General features: G+C 41.2%; 1 protein-coding gene across 9 annotated transcripts in view; it reads right to left on the reverse strand.

Annotated features, from left to right (window-relative positions):
• NHSL1 (NHS like 1) overlaps nt 1-23,437 on the reverse strand; it is a 163,804-nt gene continuing 140,367 nt past the window's right edge. For 4 of the 9 annotated variants that reach the window (XM_052674447.1, XM_052674482.1, XM_052674490.1 and 1 more), the window contains exons 5-8: nt 20,311-20,442; nt 6,362-9,781; nt 5,772-5,901; nt 1-2,272 (exon numbers count right to left, since the gene is read on the reverse strand). In XM_052674447.1, the coding sequence (XP_052530407.1) occupies nt 1,549-2,272; nt 5,772-5,901; nt 6,362-9,781; nt 20,311-20,442 (4,406 nt within the window). In that variant the 3' untranslated portion in view covers nt 1-1,548. Of the gene's footprint in view, nt 2,273-5,316; nt 5,369-5,771; nt 5,902-6,361; nt 9,782-20,310; nt 20,443-23,437 lie in introns of all 9 variants that reach the window. The other 5 variants (XM_052674467.1, XM_052674499.1, XM_052674520.1 and 2 more) reach the window with 4 other exon arrangements.

A 23,437-nucleotide genomic window follows, 5' to 3' on the forward strand; every position in this document is an offset into this window, starting at 1 on the left:
TGGCAACTGGCAGCCGCCTTCTTTATTGAAGCAAAGTCACAGCATTTTCATCACTATTCCCCTCTTGAGAAGGGAAGAGTTAAACAAAGGCCCCTGAAATTTACATTACTAACAAGTAAAGGAATGAAGAAAGAGATTACAAGCATATTTCTCTAAAATAAATAATCTACAAAGAGTGCTTTTTCTTTTTAAAAGCAATCTAAAAATGTATAAATTCTACAGTAGGGAGATCAAAAGATATTTTAACAACTTTCAATATTTACAAACAATACAAAACTGCTCACGCCATCAAACGATGCAAAATTCTTCTTACAAATTAAAACCTTAACTCCTACTAAGAACCAAAAACTCCAGCCAATATTTCAGTTTCAATTAATGGTCTTCTTTACAATTGGAAAACCGTTAAATGTTTTTATTATCTGTAAAATATACAATAAAAACGAACTTCACTAAATTATTAAGGTTAAAAAAAGAAAAGAAATACTGCAGGCAAATCAAAAAGGAAAGTAACTGTAACTTATTCTTTGGTAACCAAAAGTTAGCAAGTATCCGTATTTCAAGTGATGAAAAGTAGTAACTCTTCCATTTTGACAAAATGGAAGAAAGACTTCTAGCAAAACGTAACTCCCAAGTTTCAATTTGGAAAGACAGGCTTCACCTACAGATCTGTAGTGCAAGTTCTCAAATTCTATTTTAGAATTCAGAAGCTTAACCGTTCCAAACTCCGGCAGTATACTGCTTAATTCCTCTCCCACTTCCCTTGTCTGCTCACATCCTCTGCACGTATCCAGTTGCTCCAGTTCTCTAAGGGAATACTCCGACCAAGGAAGCAGTTCACTTGGAAATGAGTGTTTTTCCAAGTGTATGTGTGAGGCTGCATAGCAGCCAGTACAGAGTTAAAAAACTTGGCTCCCTTGTCTATGTCAACTTGTGTTCCATTTTCCCTCAGGAAAAAACAAAGTACCCTGGACCAATTCATAACCTGGTGACCTACTGGCATTATCAGGATGCACTTCATCTAATGCTGGGGCATACCTGGATAAGAAGCCATGTGGCCCCAGCACCAACCCTACTATCTTCCACAGGATCCTCATCCTACCTCTCTGCTTAACAAATGCACTACACTGCACTAACAATGCTTTTCAAGCAAATGTCCAGCTTGTACCCCAGAAGCCTTCCTCTTCCTCTTTAGCAGGCTTATTTTTAAATTTTACTTGCACAAATGCAGTCTCAAGAAAAAGAAAAACTTCACACCCCTACAGGCTCTGAGAAAACTCCCCTACTCCCGCCCCCAAGAGGACCTCTAAGGCTTCACACAACAGTTTCAGCTGTTACTTTCTTTAAGCCACAGACCACTCATTCAAAGCAAGTCCTCCCCACCCCACCCCAACCATGCAGAACTACCATTGCTTCAGCATTTAAACACACACATGCAGTTCATGGAGTAAATGCTCAGCGAAGTAAACTTGTCCTGATCTGGGCTTTCTTCTGGAATCTAGTCCTTTGTCATTTTCTAGACTAATATCCAACGCCATCTGTCACTGCCTCTTAACTTTCTTCAGCTGAAGGACTTAGGTACTTCCTTGAAGTACCCGGCTGAGTCATTAAGTCCAGATGAGTCGGATCCAAGGACTCCTTGCAGACTGGCTCCTCAGAATACGAAAAGTCACTCATGTCTATTTCATCACTGTTAAATACATCAAGCTGCCTCTCTTGCTGCTCATCCAAAGTCCTTTGGGCCCTGCTCTCTGACTGCTCCACCACTTCCCCATCTCCTTCGCTAATCACAGTCATGGGGCTGCTCTGGATGCGGTTGCGAACATTGTACTTGCTGCTGGCAGCAGAGGGTGGTGTTCGTGATCGGCCGTACCTAGTGCTGGAGAGGGACATGCTCCTCGGCATCAGGCCTTCACTCTTGGCCCACTCCTCTTGGGCCCGTTTGCTCTTGCTGGGCGAGCAGCTGGCAGGGCTGTCGGAAAGGTCGGGAGAGGCATCCACCTTGGCTCGGTGGAACCGTGGATCCGTGTGCTTCAACATCTCTGCTGCTGACATGCGGGAACTGGTGTCACAGCGGCTCCCTTTCTTCAGCAGCAGGGCTTTGAAGTTGTCATTGCTGGTGCTGCTCTTGCGAACGCTTCTCTGAATAGATCCTGCCTGTTTGAGGGTAGATAAGGTTGGGGAAGCACCAGTGGGTGTTACGGGGGGTGAAGGAGAATGGTTGCGGGTACGATCGTCCTCAGAATCTTTACGGCCAAGGACTTTCCTTTTGGATCTAAGTTTGAAAAACAAACAAGAAAAACAAAAGAAAATGATGAAATTTTTTACCACTCCTAATTAAACTCGGCTTAGAGGGATGGCAATGAATTAAGCTACAGACGAGAGAGGGAGAAGGGAGAATTAATCTAAATCTAAAATATGAAGAAGAACACCACCAAAACTGCATCGCCATTAATGCAAGTATTGGAGGTAAAGCTACGTTTATTATTCTTTTTCTGCAAATCTGCAACAACGAATCTACAAAAGTCTGATGTCTGAACGCTGAATCTGTTTAGAAAATCAGACTTTTTGGAGTCAGTACTGAATTGCTAAGATTAATTAATTATGAAGATAACTCTCAATGTGATTTTTCTTGATTAAAAATATGCCATCAAATATGTTGGGCTTTTTTGTGGGGATTTTTGTTTGTTTGTTTGTTTTTTGGGGGGCTGTTGTGAGTTTTTTTGCTTTTTGTTTTTTTATTATTGTTGGTCTGTTTAGCTGTTTCATTTGATCTTCCCTGGAGAACTGGCAGTGCAGTTCAGTGCACCTGCCTTTACAAAAGGATATTGCAGTGCATTACTTCTACAGATAAGGTCAAGTAAACAAAGCAGATCCTAACCATCCATCCATAAACCCAAACATGAACAGTGAAAACTGAGCTTTCCAGTTTCTAAATAAGATACACAGAAAAAAAATTACAGTCCTGTTGGTGCTTTACCAACTTTTTGATTAAATGAAGAATCGGTGAAGTTCCTGACTGAATTTTATCTTCTCAAATGAAGGGTCCAGGTGGTTTTAGTTTAATGAAAACAAAAGTAACAAAAATAAAATTAAGAAACAATTACGGGACTGGAAATAAGTGGAAACTGGAGTTCTCTTTCCACATTTTTCCATTGTTAGAAATAGTATCTTAAAGAAAGGGATGTATTACACGCCTCCTATCTGTATTAATGCTGCTTATCTGTAGTAATGCTGCTTATCTTTATATGTTTATTATCTCCTTTGTAGACTAAACAAGAATAAATTAAAAAAGATTGAATAAATGCTATTTTTACCGATACTTTTTTGCCAAAAGTTTAAAGCAAGTTGGCAGACTTGATACAAAGACAAGATTATCATACTATAATTCCATTTTTAATTTTTATCAAGCATATTCAATGCTGACTGTTCCCCTTGTGAAAGGAGTTTCTACTTCAAGTGATCTTTAGCCATACTTTCTCTTAAGGAGTTTGAGGTTTTGCCAAGGCAAGCTCAAATGTCTTTATGCATTGCAACTTACTGAGAGAAAAGTATAAAACAAAGGAACAAAATCCATCAGCTAAGTGGGTGGCAGCAACAGTCATTGCCACAAACTGCCAAGACTTAGGAAGCATTCTGCCTCTCTATGTGGTGAAGTTCACAAATAGATCACTTGTGGTACTCCCCACAGGCAACTCTAATAGCTGCAATTTTCAGCTGCCACCACTACCACCACTTTTCTTTTTGAAAGAAGAGTGTAAAACTGACATCCTCAGGCTGGATGGACAACAGAAGATAACATAAGGATAGAATTGTTATTTTGGTAGTGGCAAACATTAGCATACTGCATAGATAGAACCGGGTGTTGGTACCACAGGTAGCAAGCGGATTTGTTGCTTGGATGCTCTGTAAAGCTGTGTGTAAACATATACTTGTGTTACATGGCAGAGACTTCCCTTCAGTAGGATTCTGGCTGTCTGTGGGTATCTTTAAACACTCCAGAACTGAGGTTGTGTTGCTGCCAAATTAAATTAAATTCCAAAGAAATATTAAGCATAACTCTATTTCAAAGATCTGCGGTGAAAAATTTGGTTATTCTGGCTTGAAGTAACTCAACAACACAGTAAATGCAGAGCAGAATGGTCAGTTTGCTGTCCACACCTAAGCAATTTTTCTCAGCATGTATAAATTATGGCAGACTTAAAATTAAGAACCAAATTTGGTTTTGGTGGCTTACAGACATAGATAGGACACGTATTTGAACAAAACTGTTTCTTAAACTTAGATTTTTCTTCCTACCTTTGACGCACACACAACTAAATTTCTTGTCCTATTCCAAAGCACATATTCAGGAGTGCCAATTACTGAAATTAGACCTCAGAAGTAAGGTGGAGAGGGAACATTTTTCAACCAAGAAGAGTAGTGGTTCAAGTCTAAAGCCAACAAAAGCAAGGTCTTTACAACAAATGTGTCAAGCAGTTTTAACTAAGTCACATCCAGTTCCATTGTCCATTTCCCCATAAAATCAGGAATTCCAAGTATGTGCACACACACACACAGATCCACTCTCTATCTGCATACATAACGGAAAAGGTCACTGGCCAGAACACTTTATTCTAAAAACAGACATGTCGCAGTCCTAGTGAACGCCATGCAGCATGATTGCAACAGGCCATTTTTAGAACAGCTCCACAAGGCCAAACCCTAAGGGATAACAGTAAGTTATAAAAGGTCAGTATTATACGTATGTAACTTTATGTAATAATATATATACGTAATTTTGGTAACATCTCCTAAATCCCAGCTGTGTTCTCACAAAAAGACTTTTTCCATCCCTCACTGTTCCTGATGCAGAAGTCATGCACATACGTGCAAACTGACTAGAAACATACATGGATTCCACTGAGCACTTCTGCGACCAAGAGAATGGCTTCTCCAGATTTTGAAGTAAAAGACAGAGCCACAAGATGGCACTACCACTACACTGATTCTACTCTAAATGCAAGCTCAGTAGTTCAGAGAGTGGTAATGGTCTTCTGTGTGTACTGTTTAAATGGTGCACACATTTCATTTTGTATTTTGTAGGTTTTTGTTTGTTTGTTTGTTTTTTCCCAAGCCTAATGAGAACAGCACAGGAAATGAGTTGCCTATTTCGTTTTTAAGGGAAATGAATAATGACATTAATAAGAGCCAGTTTTGCACATTTCATTCATGAACCAGTTTGACACAAAACACCCGACTTCAGGCTGGATTATGGCAAACTATAATCCAGCGTTTGCCATATGGTTTGCCATATGACTGACATGTTGTGTTACTTGCCAGTTTCAGCCACGCTTGCCATGAAGCATTAGCGTTGAGCCTCTGTCCCAAACTGCACCATATAAGCAGCGAAGAGTAAAAAGAGATGGAGAACAAGAATGAAAACAAAAAGCTACACAGAAAAAGCAACAGTAGAGTTAATATGGCAGATTGAGAACAGTACAATAAATACTAGATGTAAGTTGGTATTTAAGGGGCAGGATATTCATTATGCAATCTGTATTGATTTAATCAGGTAGCTTTTAGTTCAGAATAGATCAAATACATTTGTAAAGCAATAAAACACACGTTCTTTTCCATACGTTTTTCCTCTACATTCTTAGTAGAAAGCCAATAAATATGTGCTTTCAGTTGAAGCAATGACATGTAATGGGGTGTTTCAGTAAAACAACATCAATTAATTTTTGAGAGAAATAATAGACAAGACTGTATGGAATGGGCAATCTCTGCAGTACCTGTGAATGGCTGCGAAAAGATCCTCAGTAGTCCTCGGTCTCGCTGGTGTTGCCGCTCCATCCGTCTCTTCCCCATAATTATTGCTTGGCAGGAATGAACTATTTGCTGTTTCTGACTCAAACACCTCGGCTACACAGAAATAATGAACAATATTGTCAGTCTGCCACAGGAACCAACAGGTTTATAATCTTGAAACCACCCTTCTTTGCTTCAGAAATTGCGCTGCCTGAAATGCCTTTGCTTGTACAGGCACACGCAGAGTACAATACTGAAAGAATATTTTTATCATTTGCATTAAAATGCAAACAAAATTAACAAAGCTAACAATTTCTTCATAGGATGTTTTATTGCCAGCACAGGCAAATAAAGCATACTTTTTATTTCCCTGTCCGCAAAGGGGAGAAGTCAAAATAGAATTGGAACAAGTATTAATCCCCCAACTTCCCTTAGGCTTTTAGCTCTAACTATTGCAAGAGCTCCTTTTCTCTACAGAAGACTAGATGAATGCTACAACAGCTATCCTCACTCCCCACCTTCTTTAGCACAGTTATCGTTACGTCGGAAGAAGAGTCAGAGAAAGCAGACTCACCACTTTCGTTCTCCTGAGACAGGTGTCCTTCAGTGTTACTGCCGCTGTCTTGGCTGCTGCCTGAGCTGCTTCCTTCATCAAAAGCCGACTGCTCCTCTTGCCTGGGCTCCTCTTGAACTGTTGATGCAGCAGGCTGTACCACAAAGGCACCAGCTCCCACTGCTTCAGAGAAGGTGACTCCGGCAGCTCCTCCCTCAGGAACCAGGCTGCCAGAGTCCATCTTGCTGGAGCCGAGTCCATCTGTAAGGCAATTTCTCGCCTCCTCGCAGTGTGTAAGTACAGCGTCTCTCTTAGTCGGGTTTGATGTGCATCTGACAGTATCGCTCACTTCAGCTATTTTCTCCACTGTCAGATCTAACTGTGGAGGTGGTACAACAAGGAACAGTTTGGGTTTTTTTGAAATGGGAGGCGGTTTCTTGTTTGGCAAAACGACCTGAGTCTTGTCTGGAGAAGCTGGTGACCCCTGCAGTGGGATGCCAGAATGGAAGTCTTCGCTCTGCACTGGCGACTTAGGTGTAGCTTCTGGAGCTGACCTTAGGGAATCCGGTTCCAAAGACTTGTTTAGACCCATGGTAACTGCAGAATTTTGATCGCTCTCAAGTTTGGATATATTGTCAGAGAGCATCACAGGAGAACTCTGAGCCAGCGTTTGAGGTGAGTTTTTTAATGAATTGCCATGAATCTTCATCTCCTCTTCACCTAAGCTGTTACTGAGTCTTAGTGAGAGAGACGGCCTTAAGGAAGACTGCGATGATGAACTTACAACACCCTTTTCCTGAGAGATGGTTTCAGAAGCAGATTCAGGTGATGGGTCCCCTTCTGTTGCTTTTTTGATAGACCTCAGCTGCACCATTTGCAATGCTTTGGTGGTTACTAAGGGCATCACAGGTCTTGATGCATCTTGCTTGCTGAATGGCTGCTTCACAGCACTGTAGCAAGAATCTTCCTGATCGTGTTTCTTAAATGAATACTGTGGGCATATCATTGCACCTTTTGTCAGTTTGGGATCAAGAGGTGGCGCTGGTGGTGGGACAACTAAAGGGAAAATAGGAGGAGAAGGAACAGGGGAAGAGTATGAACCGATGGAAGCTTCTTGTGGTAACCACTGGACACTGTGAGCAAAGGAAGAATTTACATCGGCTTCTGGTGGAGGGGGGGGAAATGTGGGAGAAGCTGGCAATGGTGATAGATCCACAGCTTCTGCTGGGGGAGGAGGAGGGGAAGAGGGAGGAGAGAGCTCAAGGCATTGTGAAGGAGGTGCTAGAAGAGGAGGTGGAGGTGCACCAGAATCTGGAGGAGAGCTTGAGGGGTCCAATTTCTTCACACTCACACTCCCTTCAGTAGATGTATTTGAAGAAAGAGATGTGGAGGATGAAGAAATGGAGACTGAAGACAGAAGAGAAGATTTCCTTTCAGGCACTTTAGGTTTCAGCTTGGATTTCCCATTTCCTGATGACGCAGATTTTAGAAACACAGGCACTGGAGTAAGTGCAGTGGGTGTATTGGACTGGCTGGAGTACCCACTGGATGGCGATGTGACTCGGTGGGTCTTCTCTGGAGAAGTACTCTTTGGTTTGGCCAGTCCAGTGGGCACTTGTGGTACAGAAGCCCTTGAGCCATCACTGAAGTGGCTGATGCTGTAATCACTGAGAGCAGAAGAGGTACTGGTAGAATGGGTCACTGGAGACTTCATCTGGTCATCTGCCACTGCAGCATAGTCACTGTAGTAACCCCACTGGTCAGCATATTCCGACTTGATGCTGCTTGTTTCACTCTGAGAGGGCGTGACTGTGCAAATGGAGTACAGGTTTGGGGCAGTAGCGGACATCATGCTGCTGCTTGCACTGACTGAGCTTTGGCTGCGAGAGCGCAACACCCAGGGATCTTCATAGTCACTGCAGGGGCTCTGGGAAGGGGAGCTGCCATTTTTGCATTTGAGATTCAACTGAAGAGAATGCTGGAGCGTGGCAATGAGGGTTTCATCAAGTACCTGTCCATTGGACTGAGCTTTTTTCTTGGGTATCCTTCTGAGTGAGTCTGTTCTAGATGGTGGTAAAGGCGGCTTCTTTGCCTTTTTTAGAGAGATGTTTCTTGCAAGGGATTTTTCACCTTGGCCTGGCTGGTCATCTTGATGTTTCTTCTCCTTTGCTTCAAAGACATTAATCACACTGTCTCTGGGATTACCAAAACCATTAGTATTATAGCATGGCGTGCCTGACTTCAGTCCAGAGTCCATGCTCATAGAGCTGTAATAACCATCATGGTCTACAGAGTACAGAGAAGTAGAATCTTCTTTGACTGACGTCCTCTCCAGGCTGCTGCTGCTAAGGTTGCTGCCAGGAGTGGCACAGCCTGGTGTGGTACAAGCTACCTTGCATGACGCAGTCTCACTATTTTCTGCAGACTTGTATAGCCAGTGCTCTGAGCTGCTCACTGCACCTTGCATTCGCTCCCCTGAGTAGCTAGATTCACTCCTACCATCGCTGTCCTGGGACTGGTTTGGTAAAGCAAGATTGCTTCTACAGCTGTAGTTCACACTTTGAGAACCAGCCTCCACATTTCCAGGAGTGCTGAGAGAGACAGCAGAGTCACCAAGAGAAAGAAACATCACAGTATTAGATGGGATAGTATCTGAAGTCTGTGAGTGACGTGTGGAGCTACTCTCACTCCAGTTACCACTTGAAGAATGGTGATCTTCTTTCCCACTTATTGCATTGCTGGCAACAGGATTGTCTCTTGGCTTTGCATACACAGCAGAACTGCTAATTTTGTTATCCAGCGATCCAGTGCTCTGGGCAGTGTGAATAGCAATAACTTCTGAGGAGGACGAGAGTGTTGCGTTGGGTATGACACTTGTTGAGTAGGTGGCATGAGGAGAGACTACACATGCTGGACTAGTAGACTTTTCACTGTCATAACTTCTTACCTCTTGAGACTTTGGCCTTGCAAGAGTTCCTGTTGTGGCATTATTTCTCAGATGCACAACATCATCATCCACCTGCAGTTTACTTATCTGGTGGGGCAAAGTGCCAGCAATGTCTTCAGTCTGTCTGGAGATGCTCTGGGTCTGTTCTAAGGACTGCAGAGACACTCTTGCACCAGCCCGAGGCAAGCTGTGGAAACCTATGTCACTATTCTGGCGAGAAGCAAATATAACTGCAGCAGAATCACTCATCACGGACATGTTTCCAGATGAGCTGGAGAACTGAGACATCTGAGCTGCAATGCCTTGTCCTTTCTGTGCTCGGATTCTTCTCATTGAAGGAGGCACAACTTTAACTTCTTCAGTTTGGCAGCTGGTGTCCTTGGTTTCAGACCGCTGCATAGCAGAGCGATAGCTGTCAAGTCGCCCTAGCGTGGAACTGTGATCTGGGACATACATCGAGTGCCCTCGGAAATCACTTTGGCCAGTGCCAACTGCTGGAGTCAAAATAAAATAATTATTCCTTGAAGCACAAATTCACATTTATCTTCTTAGTGATTAAAAAAAAAGAAAAAAAGCCAGCTTGCTCCCCAGTCTCTTGAAGGCTGTGCCTTCTGAAGAAGAATCTGCAACTATGGATTCTGCACAGCTATTTTCTGCATTTCTTTTCCCTTTTTCTTTATTACTAGGAACCTTCTGCTTACAGAACCGCCTGCATTCACGCAGCACATTCGACACATGAAATCCTCTCTTTATGACATGGTAATAATTTCCATAGTAATCAGGTGTGTCAGAAACCAAGTAGCACTGTTTGACTTCCAGGAGGCAAAGCAGCAGGAACAGACAAAAGCCTGAGAAATATGAAGTGTGCTTCCATGCTAATGCCTCATGCAATAAAGAAAAGGGGAAGGAAATCTGAAGACTAATGTGAATAATCAAATCTGCCTTTTAAAAGCATTATGCTTCAGAAAAACTGTTCAGCAGACAGGGAGAGCTATCCATGCCTTTCTTCTACAAAGAGGCTAACACACTGAAACATGCATTGTTTTACCACAAATAATGTGTTTGCTCTAGCGACATTGATAAAAAAACACTGCCATTGAATTCTCCACACAACTACTTTCTATTTATCATAAAGAAAAATCTCCACTACATATGGTTGTCCCAATCTCGGCACCATCAGAAAACCAAAAATAACTGTATTTTATTTAATGATGTAATAATCACATATTGACATAAACAGAGGACAACGGAAAGAAAAAAAAAAGCAAAAAAAGCTTTAATTCAAGATACAGTTATCGCTGGGTCAGCAGAAAGAATCCTATCTTTTAAATTTACATTTGTGTTGGTACCTTTTAAAATGAAGAATCAGGGAACAGCTTTAAAATCAATCTGCATAGAGCTCTTGCTTCCCAATTCAGTTGCATTACTTTATAAATAGCAAAAACAAGAGGCAGCCATGCTGCTGGAGATGCTTGTAAGGAGACTGCATATGTCACTGCAGGGAAAACTGGTTATTCAAATCTCCGCCTTAATGCTCCTCTCAGAAGCAATGTAGTAGCATACTCAACAGGACTGCACTCCTTTCACATTTACTATACAGAACTCCATCAGGAGGATAGGTATTCCTATCATGCAGCTTTAAACACCATTTAAAAGACATTTAATTATCCTTATTCTAGCCAGGCACAAGAGGCATTTAGGATAAGGAAAAGAGGGCTCTGAAAAGACAGCAGTGAAAGAAGCACACACAAAAAGATTGTTTACTTCTTTTCCCTAGGCACATAAGAAGTCTCTTAGCAGCTTGAAGCCCATTAAGTTTGCTTTGTGCAGATTTCTCTTGCTCTCATGAAAATGTAGCCTCTTTCTGGTTCTTGTAGAGATTTAGAGCAAAGCTAGATACTCAGATGCTGGCAAACGTCTTGGATAATCTAATATGAGATACTGTCAGAACAGATGGGCTACTGCAGCCAATCAAAATAGGTATTTGCATATTCGGTACAGTCATTAAGAACGTACAGTACGGTAAGAAAAATAATTTATTTTTGCTTTGCATCTTTTTTTTTCTTTCCTTTTTTTTTTTAAGAATCAGTGTCTCTCTTGGGTTAAGAGAGAAAAAACCATCAAAGCAGACATTATGTATGTCTAATTTTGATATGTATACATAGGAGCTGTGACATCCCCAACAACAACTGTTAGCCATGAGTAACATCTGGTGATAAAAAACTGTGTACCAAGTTACACAAATAGCCACAAAGGTGGGGTACTTTTCCTACCACTCTGAAATACACATATACACATACAGGAGGGAACGAGACAGCTGGTGCAGAATGAAGCTGTAAGCACTGTGTATCTAATAAATACTGACCTGAGGCCGAGAGAACCTCATTTCAGCACATCATCTATTTGTATTCACAAGGGAAGCTAAAAGCAGTCCACTTCACAAGCAGCTTAACATACATGGATACCTTATGCTTGTTTAAAAAGTTACTGCTATGGAAGGCAACAGGCAAAGCAGGACAACACTGAACTTGCAAAACTCCTCCATCTTTCTTCCAAACCCAGTAATTTTAGAATGCACTATTGGAACATACTGTTGATTGCAAATATGAATTATACTTTAAAATGTTTGAAATACAAAATTAAAGCACGGTGTTATATCTAAAACCCCCGTGCTACTAATTAGGAGGCCAAAGACTCCTCACGCCAATCCAAGCCAAGCTCTGTTCCCATAAGCATGACTGTACCCACACTCCTGCTGTGCCTGAGCAGCTTGCTAATGAGGAAGCAAAGTGAGCGAGTGCAGGATGCTGCTGAGCACCAGCCCTTACCCTGTGCTTAATACCAGCATAGATGTAGCCTGGGTCCAGTCTAATGCAAGCATGGAAATGTAAATTGCCTCAACAGCACAAAAACTTGACAACCCTGGTTGCCAAGGGAGGGCAAAAGAGCCCAGAGGTACAAAATACCGGCTAGATCCTGTCATTATTTGGATGTGTTTAGGGAAGGGGCTTTTCATGGTTGGCACTATTTTACTTTACAGTAACTAGAAAGTAAATTGTTCTTGTTTGTTTATTTTCCAAAAATTCTTGAAATCAAACTGCCTTTGGTGGCACTGCAGTTAGAAGATGGACAAACCAATTATATGAAGCAGCTCAATCTCTTAACTCAATATTACATCAAAATTGCTACCTTTATCAGAAAATCTCTGATTAAGTAACAAAGAAGTTACCAGATTTCCATAACACCAAAGTGCTGGAATTCACTTAAGAGGTTTTAAAAAAATACAATCCATGAAACCATCTAGTTGGAACAGACAGCAACAACAAACAAACAAACAAACAAAAACCAACCCTGCAGAAACAGACATCAGGATGCAGGTGCTAAACATGACTAAGTCAGAACTGGCTGCAATATGGTGGTGTATGGGAACAGCTGAGTCATGGTCTGAACCACTGACTGAACACCCAGAGAAAAGACCTTGGAATTGCCGTGTAGGCAATTCAAGAACCTGGCTCCAGTCCTTAGGACCCCATTTTCAGGATGGACTGTCAGTGATGAAGGATCTCTTGCTAGAGATCCCTCCTGTGTGGAGTCTTCTTGAGAGTCTTGATTTTTCAGATACAGGTGAACATCCTTTTTTTTTTTTTTTTGTAAAATCTTCTCGTTACATGTATCTAAGAGTGGTCCTTGCTGCCTTTGTAAGCAGTATGATAAATATGGCTGAAAACTGTTAATGTACTACTTGTCTGCATTTTATCTTGTGTCCATCAGCACTGCAGTCAGCACTACGTCCACCACAGGATACCTGAATCTAAGATTCCTTTCTTCTTCATTACACTGCTTCCTGCTATACTGAAAATGTTGAAGTAATGTCTCAAGTCTTCCCTAACACATGTTCAATACAGAGCCTGGAAGCAAAGGGCATCCAGTACCTGGAACCCAAGCAAAGTATACGGTATATTTAACATCTCTTGCGTGAGAACACAGAGAAAAGGTTCAAATGCATACCACAACTCCAAGCACTTGATTCAAGACAGGAAAACTGGTGCAACCTGCATGTGCCTGACTGGTGGTAAATGCATATGATGGGGACTGAGACCAATTCTACAAACTCGATGGAAAAAAGAACAGGTCTACAAGTAATCACCAGGGTTAGGTACAGCTAAGGAAGGCTCCCTGTGACTCTAGCAGACCTAGTGGCATCAGCAGCTTGCTGCAGCAGAAAGGTCCTATGCATTGAAAGAAGGACAGAAAACTGAGGATTTGAGAGGATAAAGTGTGTGCTGGTATCGCAGCTTGTATCACTTGTTTCAACTAGTACATGGAAACAATTCCTTTTCCCAGACTTCTGACTAATCATTTCTACTACACGCATTTGTCTCTTGTGCCATAGGCACATTCCTAGATTTGTTCCTTTCATCTCTTCTTCTCATGCCCCACCTTGCAATCTTCCAAACCTGGAGACCTGGCCAAGTTACTATTCAGGTACCACTACTTTACCAATGTTACAAAAAAAATAAATTAATAAATAAAAAAAAATCAGAAGTGTTTTACCCTAGTTTTCATACCAAAGATTTTTAACAGATGCTTGAAAAGAAACAGACAAATACATCAGGTTCACAGTAATTTTAGGAATTTTGACTGTGCACCATGCATCTGTACTCTCACAGAGGGGAGAAAAATGTTGCAGAGGATCGTGCAATACTTTTCCACCCTGTTGGTTAAAAAACTACCCTGCAATCATCTTGCATATCTTCCCACAAGGGAAAATTCTGATGAAAATATAGAGAACTGGAAGTTTTACTGGTTCTGTTCATTTCACCAATTGAACATCCAGCCTCTGGTAAGCAGTATATCCCTGAAAGACACCACTGTCTTTCATTCCCCATTATTCAAAAGCATATGATACTTGCTTATTCCAAAATACTCTGCTTGAATAGTACTGAAGACAAGCAAGGTGGACAAACTATAGCTTCAAAACCAGTATCAGCTAAAAGGCAAAATAATGGGGAGTTTCTTTCCAAAGAATGTTCAAAGTTGTAATTTGAACCAAATGCCCACATTTTTTAGTATGTAATATCTTCTTCTATAACTTTTCAAGGGAGAAGTTCCAACAGTCCCAAGGGACACTGGCCGGTAACAACAGGGATTCTGAGCTGAGCCACCAGAAAGCAAGTGAAGAGTTCATTCAGATGTTAGTCATATCCCACAGTGACTGACAAGAGGCCTCACAAGTGGGAATCTCTTGTGATCTACTGAAAATGGGAGGCAGGGAAATATGCTGATGGGAAATAAGCACATGAGATCATTCTGATCCTCTAAATTCTTATGCATAAGGAAAAAAAAAAGGGGAAGGGAAAAAACACTAGATGGAGTAAAGAATAATGGCCCTAAATTATACCATAAGGTGAGAAACAGTAATTAAATCACATGCAAAGCATGAACTTCTAAGACACACTTTTAAAAATGAAAAAGAAACTTTCCTTAGAAGAAAAAGAAAGCAAGATGCCTGGCAGAGGAAGAAGATATCCAGAGGCAGAAAACTTGAAGCGTTTTCGAACCAGCTGTTTTCACAGAATCAAAGTGGCCTGGGTTGGAAGTGACCTCAAGGATCATGAATCTCCAACCCCCCTGCCACATGCAGGGCCACCAACCTCCCCATTTAATACTAGACCGGGCTGCCCAGGACTTCATCCAATCTGGCCTTGAACACCTCTAGGACGGGGCATCCAAACCTCACTGGACAGCCTCTTCCCGCACCTCACCACTCTCATAGTAAAGAACTTCTCCCTGACATTCAAACTAGATCTTTCCTCCCCCAACTTCAAACCATTTCCCCTTGTCCAGCAGTTATCTACCCTTTCAAAGAGTTGATTCCCCTCCTGTTTGTAGGCTCCCTTTAGGTACTGAAAGGCTGCAATGAGGTCACTCTGCAGCCTTCTTTTCTCCAGACTGAACAAGCCCAGCTCTCCCAGCCTGTCTTCGTAGGGGAGGTGCTCCAGTTCTTTGATCATTGTGGCTCTCCTCTAGACTCTCTCCAACAGCTGTCCTTCTTGTACTGGGGGCTCCAGACCTGGACACAGTATTCCAGATGGGGCCTCACAAGAGCAGAGTGGAGAGGGACGATCATCTCCCTGTCTCTGCTGTCCACTCCTCTTTTGATGGAGCCCAGGATACTATTTGCCTTCCGAGCTGCAAGAGCACACTGCTGGCTCACCTTAAGCTTTTCATCCATCAAGACCCCCAGGTCCTTATGGGCAGGGCTGCTCTCAAGGGCCGCTCCTTCCAGTCTGTATAAATGCCTGGGATTCCTCTGGCCCAAGTGCAAAACCTTGCACTTTGCTGTGTTGAACCTCATTAGGTTCACCCGGGCCCACCTTTCAAGCCTGTTGAGGTCCCTCTGAATGGCATCCCTTCCTTCCACTGTGTTAATTGCAAACTTGCTGAGGGTGCGCTCGATTCCATTATCAGGGTCATTGATAACGATGCTAAAGAGCACTGGTCCCAAGACAGACCCCTGGGGGACACCACTTGTTCCCGGCCTGGATATAGAACCATTAATCACCACCTTCTGTCTGCTGCCTTTCGACCAATTTTTTATCCATCAAGTGGTCCACCCATCAAATCTACATCCCTCTAATATGGAGATAAGGACGTGGTGGGGCACCAATTTTTTGTCATGAGGTACGATTATTGGAAGATGAACTGCACTGCGTCACAGAATAGATACTGTACTGTGGGACCTGCCTCTCCTGCAAGAGAGTGAGTCCTGATCAGCAGAAGCCATTCAACGCTATCTGGGACTGCACAGATGCAGATCTCTGGAGAAACACTTGCAAGATGACTTGGTTGCTTCACAAATTGAAAGTTAGTCTGGGACAGATCCTAGAACACTAAATACAGAAAAGGGACCAGAGAAACAGGAAGGCAGTTGGCTGCTTTTATTTTGATCTGGAGAGCTGGAACACCTAAGGGAAGCTGAAGATTATCAACAGTTGAGAAATGAGCAAAGCCTGTAACAGGTTCTCCCATATATCTGCTCATCTGTACCAAAGAGAAGGGAAACACCTTGACTGAAGGGAGAACAGCGTTTGTATTAAAAGTAACACCTGAAGAAGAGAGCTAAAGGTGATGGATAATGCAAACAGAGCAGAGAAACTGAGATTGCACAAAAATGTAAACTAAAACATTAAAAAATAGCAAAGAAAGCTCCTTGGCCTTTCTGAAGCTTTGATCCAACACTGACTGAATTGACTCATTTATATAACTTTCTGTGTTCTACTGAACACTGAATACATATGTTCTATAAGACAAGATAATTCAGAAGTAGGAAAATCTACTTTTTTTTTATTTTCTGTGTTAGACAGGAAAAGGATACTTTGTTCTTTCCTCTTATTCTGGTGTTGCTCTGCTACATAGCACTGAGATGCTCCTGCTGTTAGAAGATAACTCTTCAGAAAGTAACTGGCATATTGAAATGAGGAGGCACCTAATACTCATAATCTGCCTCAGAACCCCATCATGGTGCCTTTTATTGATATAGCATTTTTTGTGTTCAGCAGAGAGAGCTATTCATTGCTGGAACACTCCTGTGACAACGTGGCTGAATGTTGTACCAATAACTAAAACTAAGAATTTTTAAAGATATTTTCAGCATGTGTTTCATGAGCACTATTAATGATCCCTTTTGGTATGTTTGCCTAAATTCTGTGAGGGTACCGTGGCCACTGAGCTCATGCCAGCAATCAGCACACAGTTTCTCTTCTGTTTGGTCTTCCCTGTTCCAAAGAGGCCAAAGCAGCCAGGGGAGAACCCCAGCAGCTTGACCCAGCAGAAGCGCCTCCAGGCCCTCTAGCAAGAAAGAAAAATATTTCAGGCTTGGTTGAAGCTTTGAGGTTCTCTCAAGTTTCTGCTTCCTTCTAAAGAATAAACAAGAGGTAACAAGAATCTGCTGTATGTGTTGGATATTCAGCCTGTGCACAGCAACTCTGATGTATCAAGGGATTTTAATCTTTGTGTAAATATTATAGCCATTCACAGCAATGCTTTAGAGGAGAAACAAAGAGATTTATTCAGCTGAAACCACAGGGAGAATGTCAATAGGCACAATGTAATTGCTTGATTTGGAGTTTAGTCCGGATCCTTGTTCCGATCAAATGAACTGTGGAATGTTTTAAAACAACTTGATGTTTGTTTTGGGACAGTGTAAGAAAAACAAGGAATGGACAGCTACAGAAATATTTGGGGAGTGACAGGGGAGGAAAGGCAGATAGAGCACTGAACAAGGATGAGAGAGATGTAATATATTCCCAGCCTTGCCAGTTGCCTGGTGGGTGATTCCAGCAAAGACGCTTTGCTGCAGCATTCTTAGTTTCCCCATGAAGACCCTGATAACTGTTCTCTTTCCAAATAGACTTTGTTTGTAGTGATAGAAATCAATATGCTAACAGGATGCAAACTACCATCAGAAAGATTTCCTGGCATATATTTTGTATTTTGCTGTCTGGACGCTACACAGATACCACAGAAGCAACATGAAACTACTTCAGGCCAACTTCCACAGTAGGGCAGATGGCTAAAGCACTGTGTGCCTGCCGGTTGTGGGCCAGTGAATTGGACAGAGAGAGCTCCTACAGTGAGATATTGTCAGCCCCAGTATTTCCGCAACTTCAAATAGGAGCCAAGGAAAACCTTCAAACAGTGCTACATGAAATGTGCTCAGTATGAAATGAAAGAACAAAATCAAGACCACAGAACCTGTCACCCTTTGCAAACAGACTGGCAAAAGTCACAAATTCTGAAGATATTCACTGAAGATTTCTTTTTAACATGGAAGCCAACTGCATTCTCAGTTCATTTCACCAGATGATCTTTTCAAGCACCATCAGTCTGAACAGTCACAAACATAACCTCCAAGCTTCAGAAACACTGTCAGCACGAAGTATTCTCCTCACCACAGAAGTATAGCTGTCGGTCATTTCAAAATTCACATGCCTGAGAGAGCGTCAGGAATCTCTGCAAGTGACAAAAGGTAGTTTGGAACAAAGAACTCTGCTCTGCTCTGCTTTTCTCTGCTTTCTGCCCTCAAGCTAGGTTCTACTTATGTCATGGATAATCTCTACTGAAAAGTGAAAACTATGATCATGGTATGTATGTCATTTTCAGAATACCACGCTGGCCTCAGTAAGACTGCAACAATCCTGAAAATCTATAGTTCAAGCTATGCTCAGCGTCAATTTGGCATGTGAGTGGCACAAAGGTTTTTACGGAACGCAAGAGAAGTCATTTCATCTCAGCTCTAGATAAAGAGCAAAGAAATTGAGTTGAAAATGGAAAATGGAATATAAAAAGTATCCGTCCCAAACAGATAAGGGAAGATCAGGACTGCCTCTGCTATTCCTTAGCTAGCTGTAAACGTGCTGAGAAGTTACCTCATTAGAAGACCTAAAAGAGGAAAAAGTGATCTTTCAATAAGAATAATCTTATGTTATGTTTCATGTAGCTTTGTTTGCTTAAAACGAGCCTACTTTAGCTCTTGAGATTGCTTATAGCTGACTGCAAGGCTGATAAAATGCTATTCTCTCAGGGAAGAAATTCAGATTTCAACCTGAAGGAGGACTCTAAGTCTGGAAAGTGTCTCCTGCCAGGTAGCAAGGTCAACTGAGGACAGCCACGTAGCAAGGTCCACTATGGACAGGAGAAGGGACTTCTACATTTCCAGGAAGAGTTCCTAATGGCAGGCAGCAAACAGTATCCATCCCACAAGAAGAAATGGACAAAGACACCTCATAGCTTTGGACAGGTCTCAGAGCAGCAGTTAGATACAAAATCATTACGTGAGATCCAGTGGTAACAACATTTAAAGCTGCCACATGAAGATTCAAGGCAGAGTTAAGATAAGTGAATTTTCTCTCTGGAGACAGAAGATTCTCGTGGCAGGGCACTGTTCATTACAGATGCTGATGGAGCACAGTTCCAGACACAAACTGCTCTTCACGTACTTGCTTATTTTCAGTCTCACTCTATGTTTAGCTCTCTATCTTATTCAAACCCATCCAGAAACAGAAAAGCAAAATGTAATTTAAGAGATGCAAAATGCAAAGTAATGAAATATATTGAAAAAGTCAATACATGACTTCACATGTTAAAAAATAAAAAAAAAAAAAAAGATAAAAAAAATTAAAGTGATGTTCTGCCAGGCTATTTTAAGATATTCTTTCTCTACTGCAGAAAGAGAGAAGGATGGAGCGGAGGCAGAAGTTCATCATCTTCTCTACAAAATCATCATTTGGGTAAAATGTAATATCTTAACAAACAAACAAAAAAAAACATACAGACAATAAAAAACCAACACCACTACTGTCAAACTTCTGCGAAAAGTGTGTGAAAAGCTGCCCAAATTCAGACTATTTCATCAGCTCTGAATATCTTGTACACTATTAACTGTGAAAAGATTACAGACTGAGGTAGTGTCAATGTAACTGATTCAGCATTTTTCCTTTGATACATATGAAATAGATAATGGTAACATGTAAATTATTTGAAATCAAATAATGTTGACATTTAAGTGGTTGCCAATTAGATCTAAACTAAACTGGAAGTTTTACAGATTTTCACTGTTGATGCAACTCTCAGCAGATCCAGGAAGGCATCAATGAATTGGTTTTCCCCACTGGATAACTCTGCAAGCTGAAACACCTACCCACTTCAGTTTTGCTCCCATTAACATCTTAGGGGAGTGGACCAAATCTCCATAAAGGCACTGAAGACCACAAAACTTACATCACTGTAGATTTCTATTGTACCAGTAAACCATTTTCCAAATACCACATTCCCTTCAGCAGAAGGAAGCCCACAGATAAAAGGCCCTTATTTCCAGGTGGCAAGGAGGCACCTGCTTATTTGGAACTGTAATTGGCTATCAGACTGTATTGGTTTCATGAGCACTGGTAATGTTATTAGTCGAGTAATGATAAGCAGTGACAATGAACAGTGGATGGAATACAGTTCTGATGAGCCATACCTAGCTCCTTCTGTATGTTGTCAGGGATTCCTGTTATAGTCTTTCTCCTTTTGACTTTCTTCGGCCGTCTTACCACCGTGTCTGTGTAAATTAGAGACCGCCGAATGCTGGCTTGGCGGTCGAAATTCTCCCCTAATACATGGTAAAATAAGCAAAGCAACATTACTTCCAAGCACGCTGACATCATGCACTTTCTTCCACTAGCTTTGTTGTAGAAATGAAAAAAAGGCATTAATAAATGATGTTAGCTTGATCCCACAGTGAAGGCTTACACTGAAGGAAAAGATACAGCACACTGTCACAGTAAGGTTTTAGACACATGTATACACTGCTCAGTACTGCAGGTTTCAAAAGGAATTTGACTTCCCCGGGGTCCAATTCACAGATGAAAGAAGCTAGAATTCTACAGGTGAACAGAATGCTTGCTTTAATTTGGCCCTCTAATTTGTGGGATTTGTGGGGTTTGCTGGCTGCTTTTGTTGTTGTTTCTTTTTTTTGGTGGTTGCAGGAGATGGAGGTTTTTTTTGGTTGGTTTTTTTTGTTGTTGTTGTTTTTTTAAATATTAAGCTGTGGAAAAAGCAAATCTGTTCATGAAAATGAAAGACTGCAATGGTTTATAAAGGAATAGACATTGCTATTAGCAACAGCTACTACAATTTCCTTGCAGACCTCCATCATTAAATCAAATTTGTTTTCGTTCCAAGTTGCTCTGAACCTGTCAAGCGTACCATATTTTTGGTGGTGATCTCTTAACACAAATACAAATAAGTTCTATGGAGCATGCAGAGATCAAATTGGTTTTAGGAGCTTATGAATATTTCAGTTAGAGTTGAAGCTGCTTAAAAACGAAATTTTATAAATGAATTTACATATACGCAATGGTAAGAGCTGAAAAAAATGTGTAAATGCATGTTGCCAGATAAAACCTTATGATGACCATGGGCTGTATCCTGATGGGACCCAGAAGCACCACTATCATTAAGATTGAGCAGCTATTCTTTAGGAATTCACTTTGTTGAGAGGTTTATAGTTTGGCCATTTTACAAGTAACAAAATAAGATTTGCCCTCTAGACTGAGCTCAAACAATTCTCTACATTTCTAAAAATATACCCATCCCCAATCTCACACATAGTTTCCTTATGAGAAGTTAAACATTTTAAAGCAGTAACAAAACATCTGAAGTGTCCTTTAGATGACCTACTTAAAATTGACCTATCAAACAGAAAAAGTTTGATATGCATGTATATATTTTTGCCTTTTATGCTTTCTTGAAAATTCATGACCAAATTATTTACCTCTTAAAAGTGATGAATGCACAGTAACTAATATGTCATAAATATTATCCCCGGTAGACTACACATCAGTGTGATGTGTGTCATGCAGAGAGTGTAGAAAACTACTAAAACAGTTAAAGACACAGTCATAAGGTAAAGCATAGCATACGGAATAATGAAAATACAAGGAAAAATACAAAGCAGTTTCAACCACCATTTTGTAGATATAAAGACTGACTTTTTAAGGGTCTTGTTCTCCAATGAAACGCACTTTGCTGGGCAGAATCCTTGCATCTACAAAGAAGTGTCACTTTCATCTGAGTTTCTGACTGACTGAAATGAGGGCAGATTAAGGGAGAAGGAATCTCATGGGATATGTGAGATATTGAGCTATGAATCCCATGGGCTTCACAGAAGCCCCAAAACACTGAGACAAAAAATCCAATGTCTGGGGCATTACTGCTATTATGATATTATCACCCATATGGAGTCTCAGTTGGGACTATTAGATAATCCTTTTATATAGGATAATAACTGGCCGCATTGTAATGAATTTAAAGAATTCAAAAGACAATGTTTGGCATCTCTAAATACTGATCCCTTCAAAGCCAGCAATTATGCCTGAGACAGTAAGGGGCAAGAAAATTAAAATTTGGCTTTGAATACTCCCAACTAAAATACTATGCAAAATGCTAAGTAAAGGGGTGCAAACAAGACGATGGTCTTTTATGCATTGTTTGAGGCACACCAACAGGATGACCTTGGTAAAAGTTATTCTGTCAGCTGATCTACACTAACTTCTCCCCTTGTGCTAACAAAGAGCTAACTCAACCAACCCTCCTTCAGATGGTTTCAAAATCGCTTTTTCAAAGACACTGTGCAAATTTATAGGATTTCAAAGTAGTTGCTTCAAAATCTCTAACAATCAAATTAAAAACATTTCAGTCTATGCTACTCTTCATAGTTGTCCTGTTTTTAGAAAATACTGACCTTAACGTATTATTTAAAGATACTTTTCTTCCATTGGGTTTGTAACAAATAGTCTAAACATTCCTCATCTAGTTTACTCAGTTCTCCCTCACATGTAGTCAGCTTTCTTGGATTCACTGGAAATATTTAAGTATGTGTTTAAATCTCACTGAAGTCAACCAAGCAGGACTTAAGCAAATGCTTAAACATTTTCCAGGATCCAGCCTGCTGCCTATCAGCTCAACCACCACCAGACTCCTCCATCTGGAAAGAAAGTTAGTTCCAGAAAACCCAGTACAGGAGACACCATTACACATCTTTTAACCCACAGGATAATGTAAAAGCAAAGACTGGCCACCACTGAAAATTCAGCCCAACTCCTTCAGGCCAGAATAAGCTCAGCCCAGCCACCCTCAAAGACTGAAACATCCTACAAATTGAATGTCTAGTCAGCAGCTTGTCAGCCTAATGCAATGCTCCTGCACCTTCAGGCTGTCCAAAAGACTTTTACTACCCCTGCATTAGCTGCAATCTGCTTAGCAAGGAGCCCCAGAAGCTGAAGTAGCGGAGCATTTGTATGGTCTGCTGCTAATGGTCTGCTGAAAATGCTGTCACCTCTTCTTCACGTTTTATTTAATGCCAGGAGTAATAAATGGAAATGTTTTGACCTCTCTTCTGGGAGAGTAAGAAAAAGAGCAAGCAAAGGAAAAAGCCGAATCAAAACAAAACCAGCTATGGTTTGTTCCTCAGCACATTTAACAAACAGCACAGAATTTTTCGTCTTTTTTTTTTTTTTTTTTTTTCCTGCCTCACATAGTAACATAAGGAACTTCACAAAATACAACTACTCACAGTGTGGGAGGGCAGAGGAGGGGAGCAGATT

Source organism: Tympanuchus pallidicinctus, unplaced genomic scaffold, assembly GCF_026119805.1.
Source record: "Tympanuchus pallidicinctus isolate F22 unplaced genomic scaffold, pur_lepc_1.0 scaffold1, whole genome shotgun sequence".
NCBI lineage: Eukaryota > Metazoa > Chordata > Aves > Galliformes > Phasianidae > Tympanuchus > Tympanuchus pallidicinctus.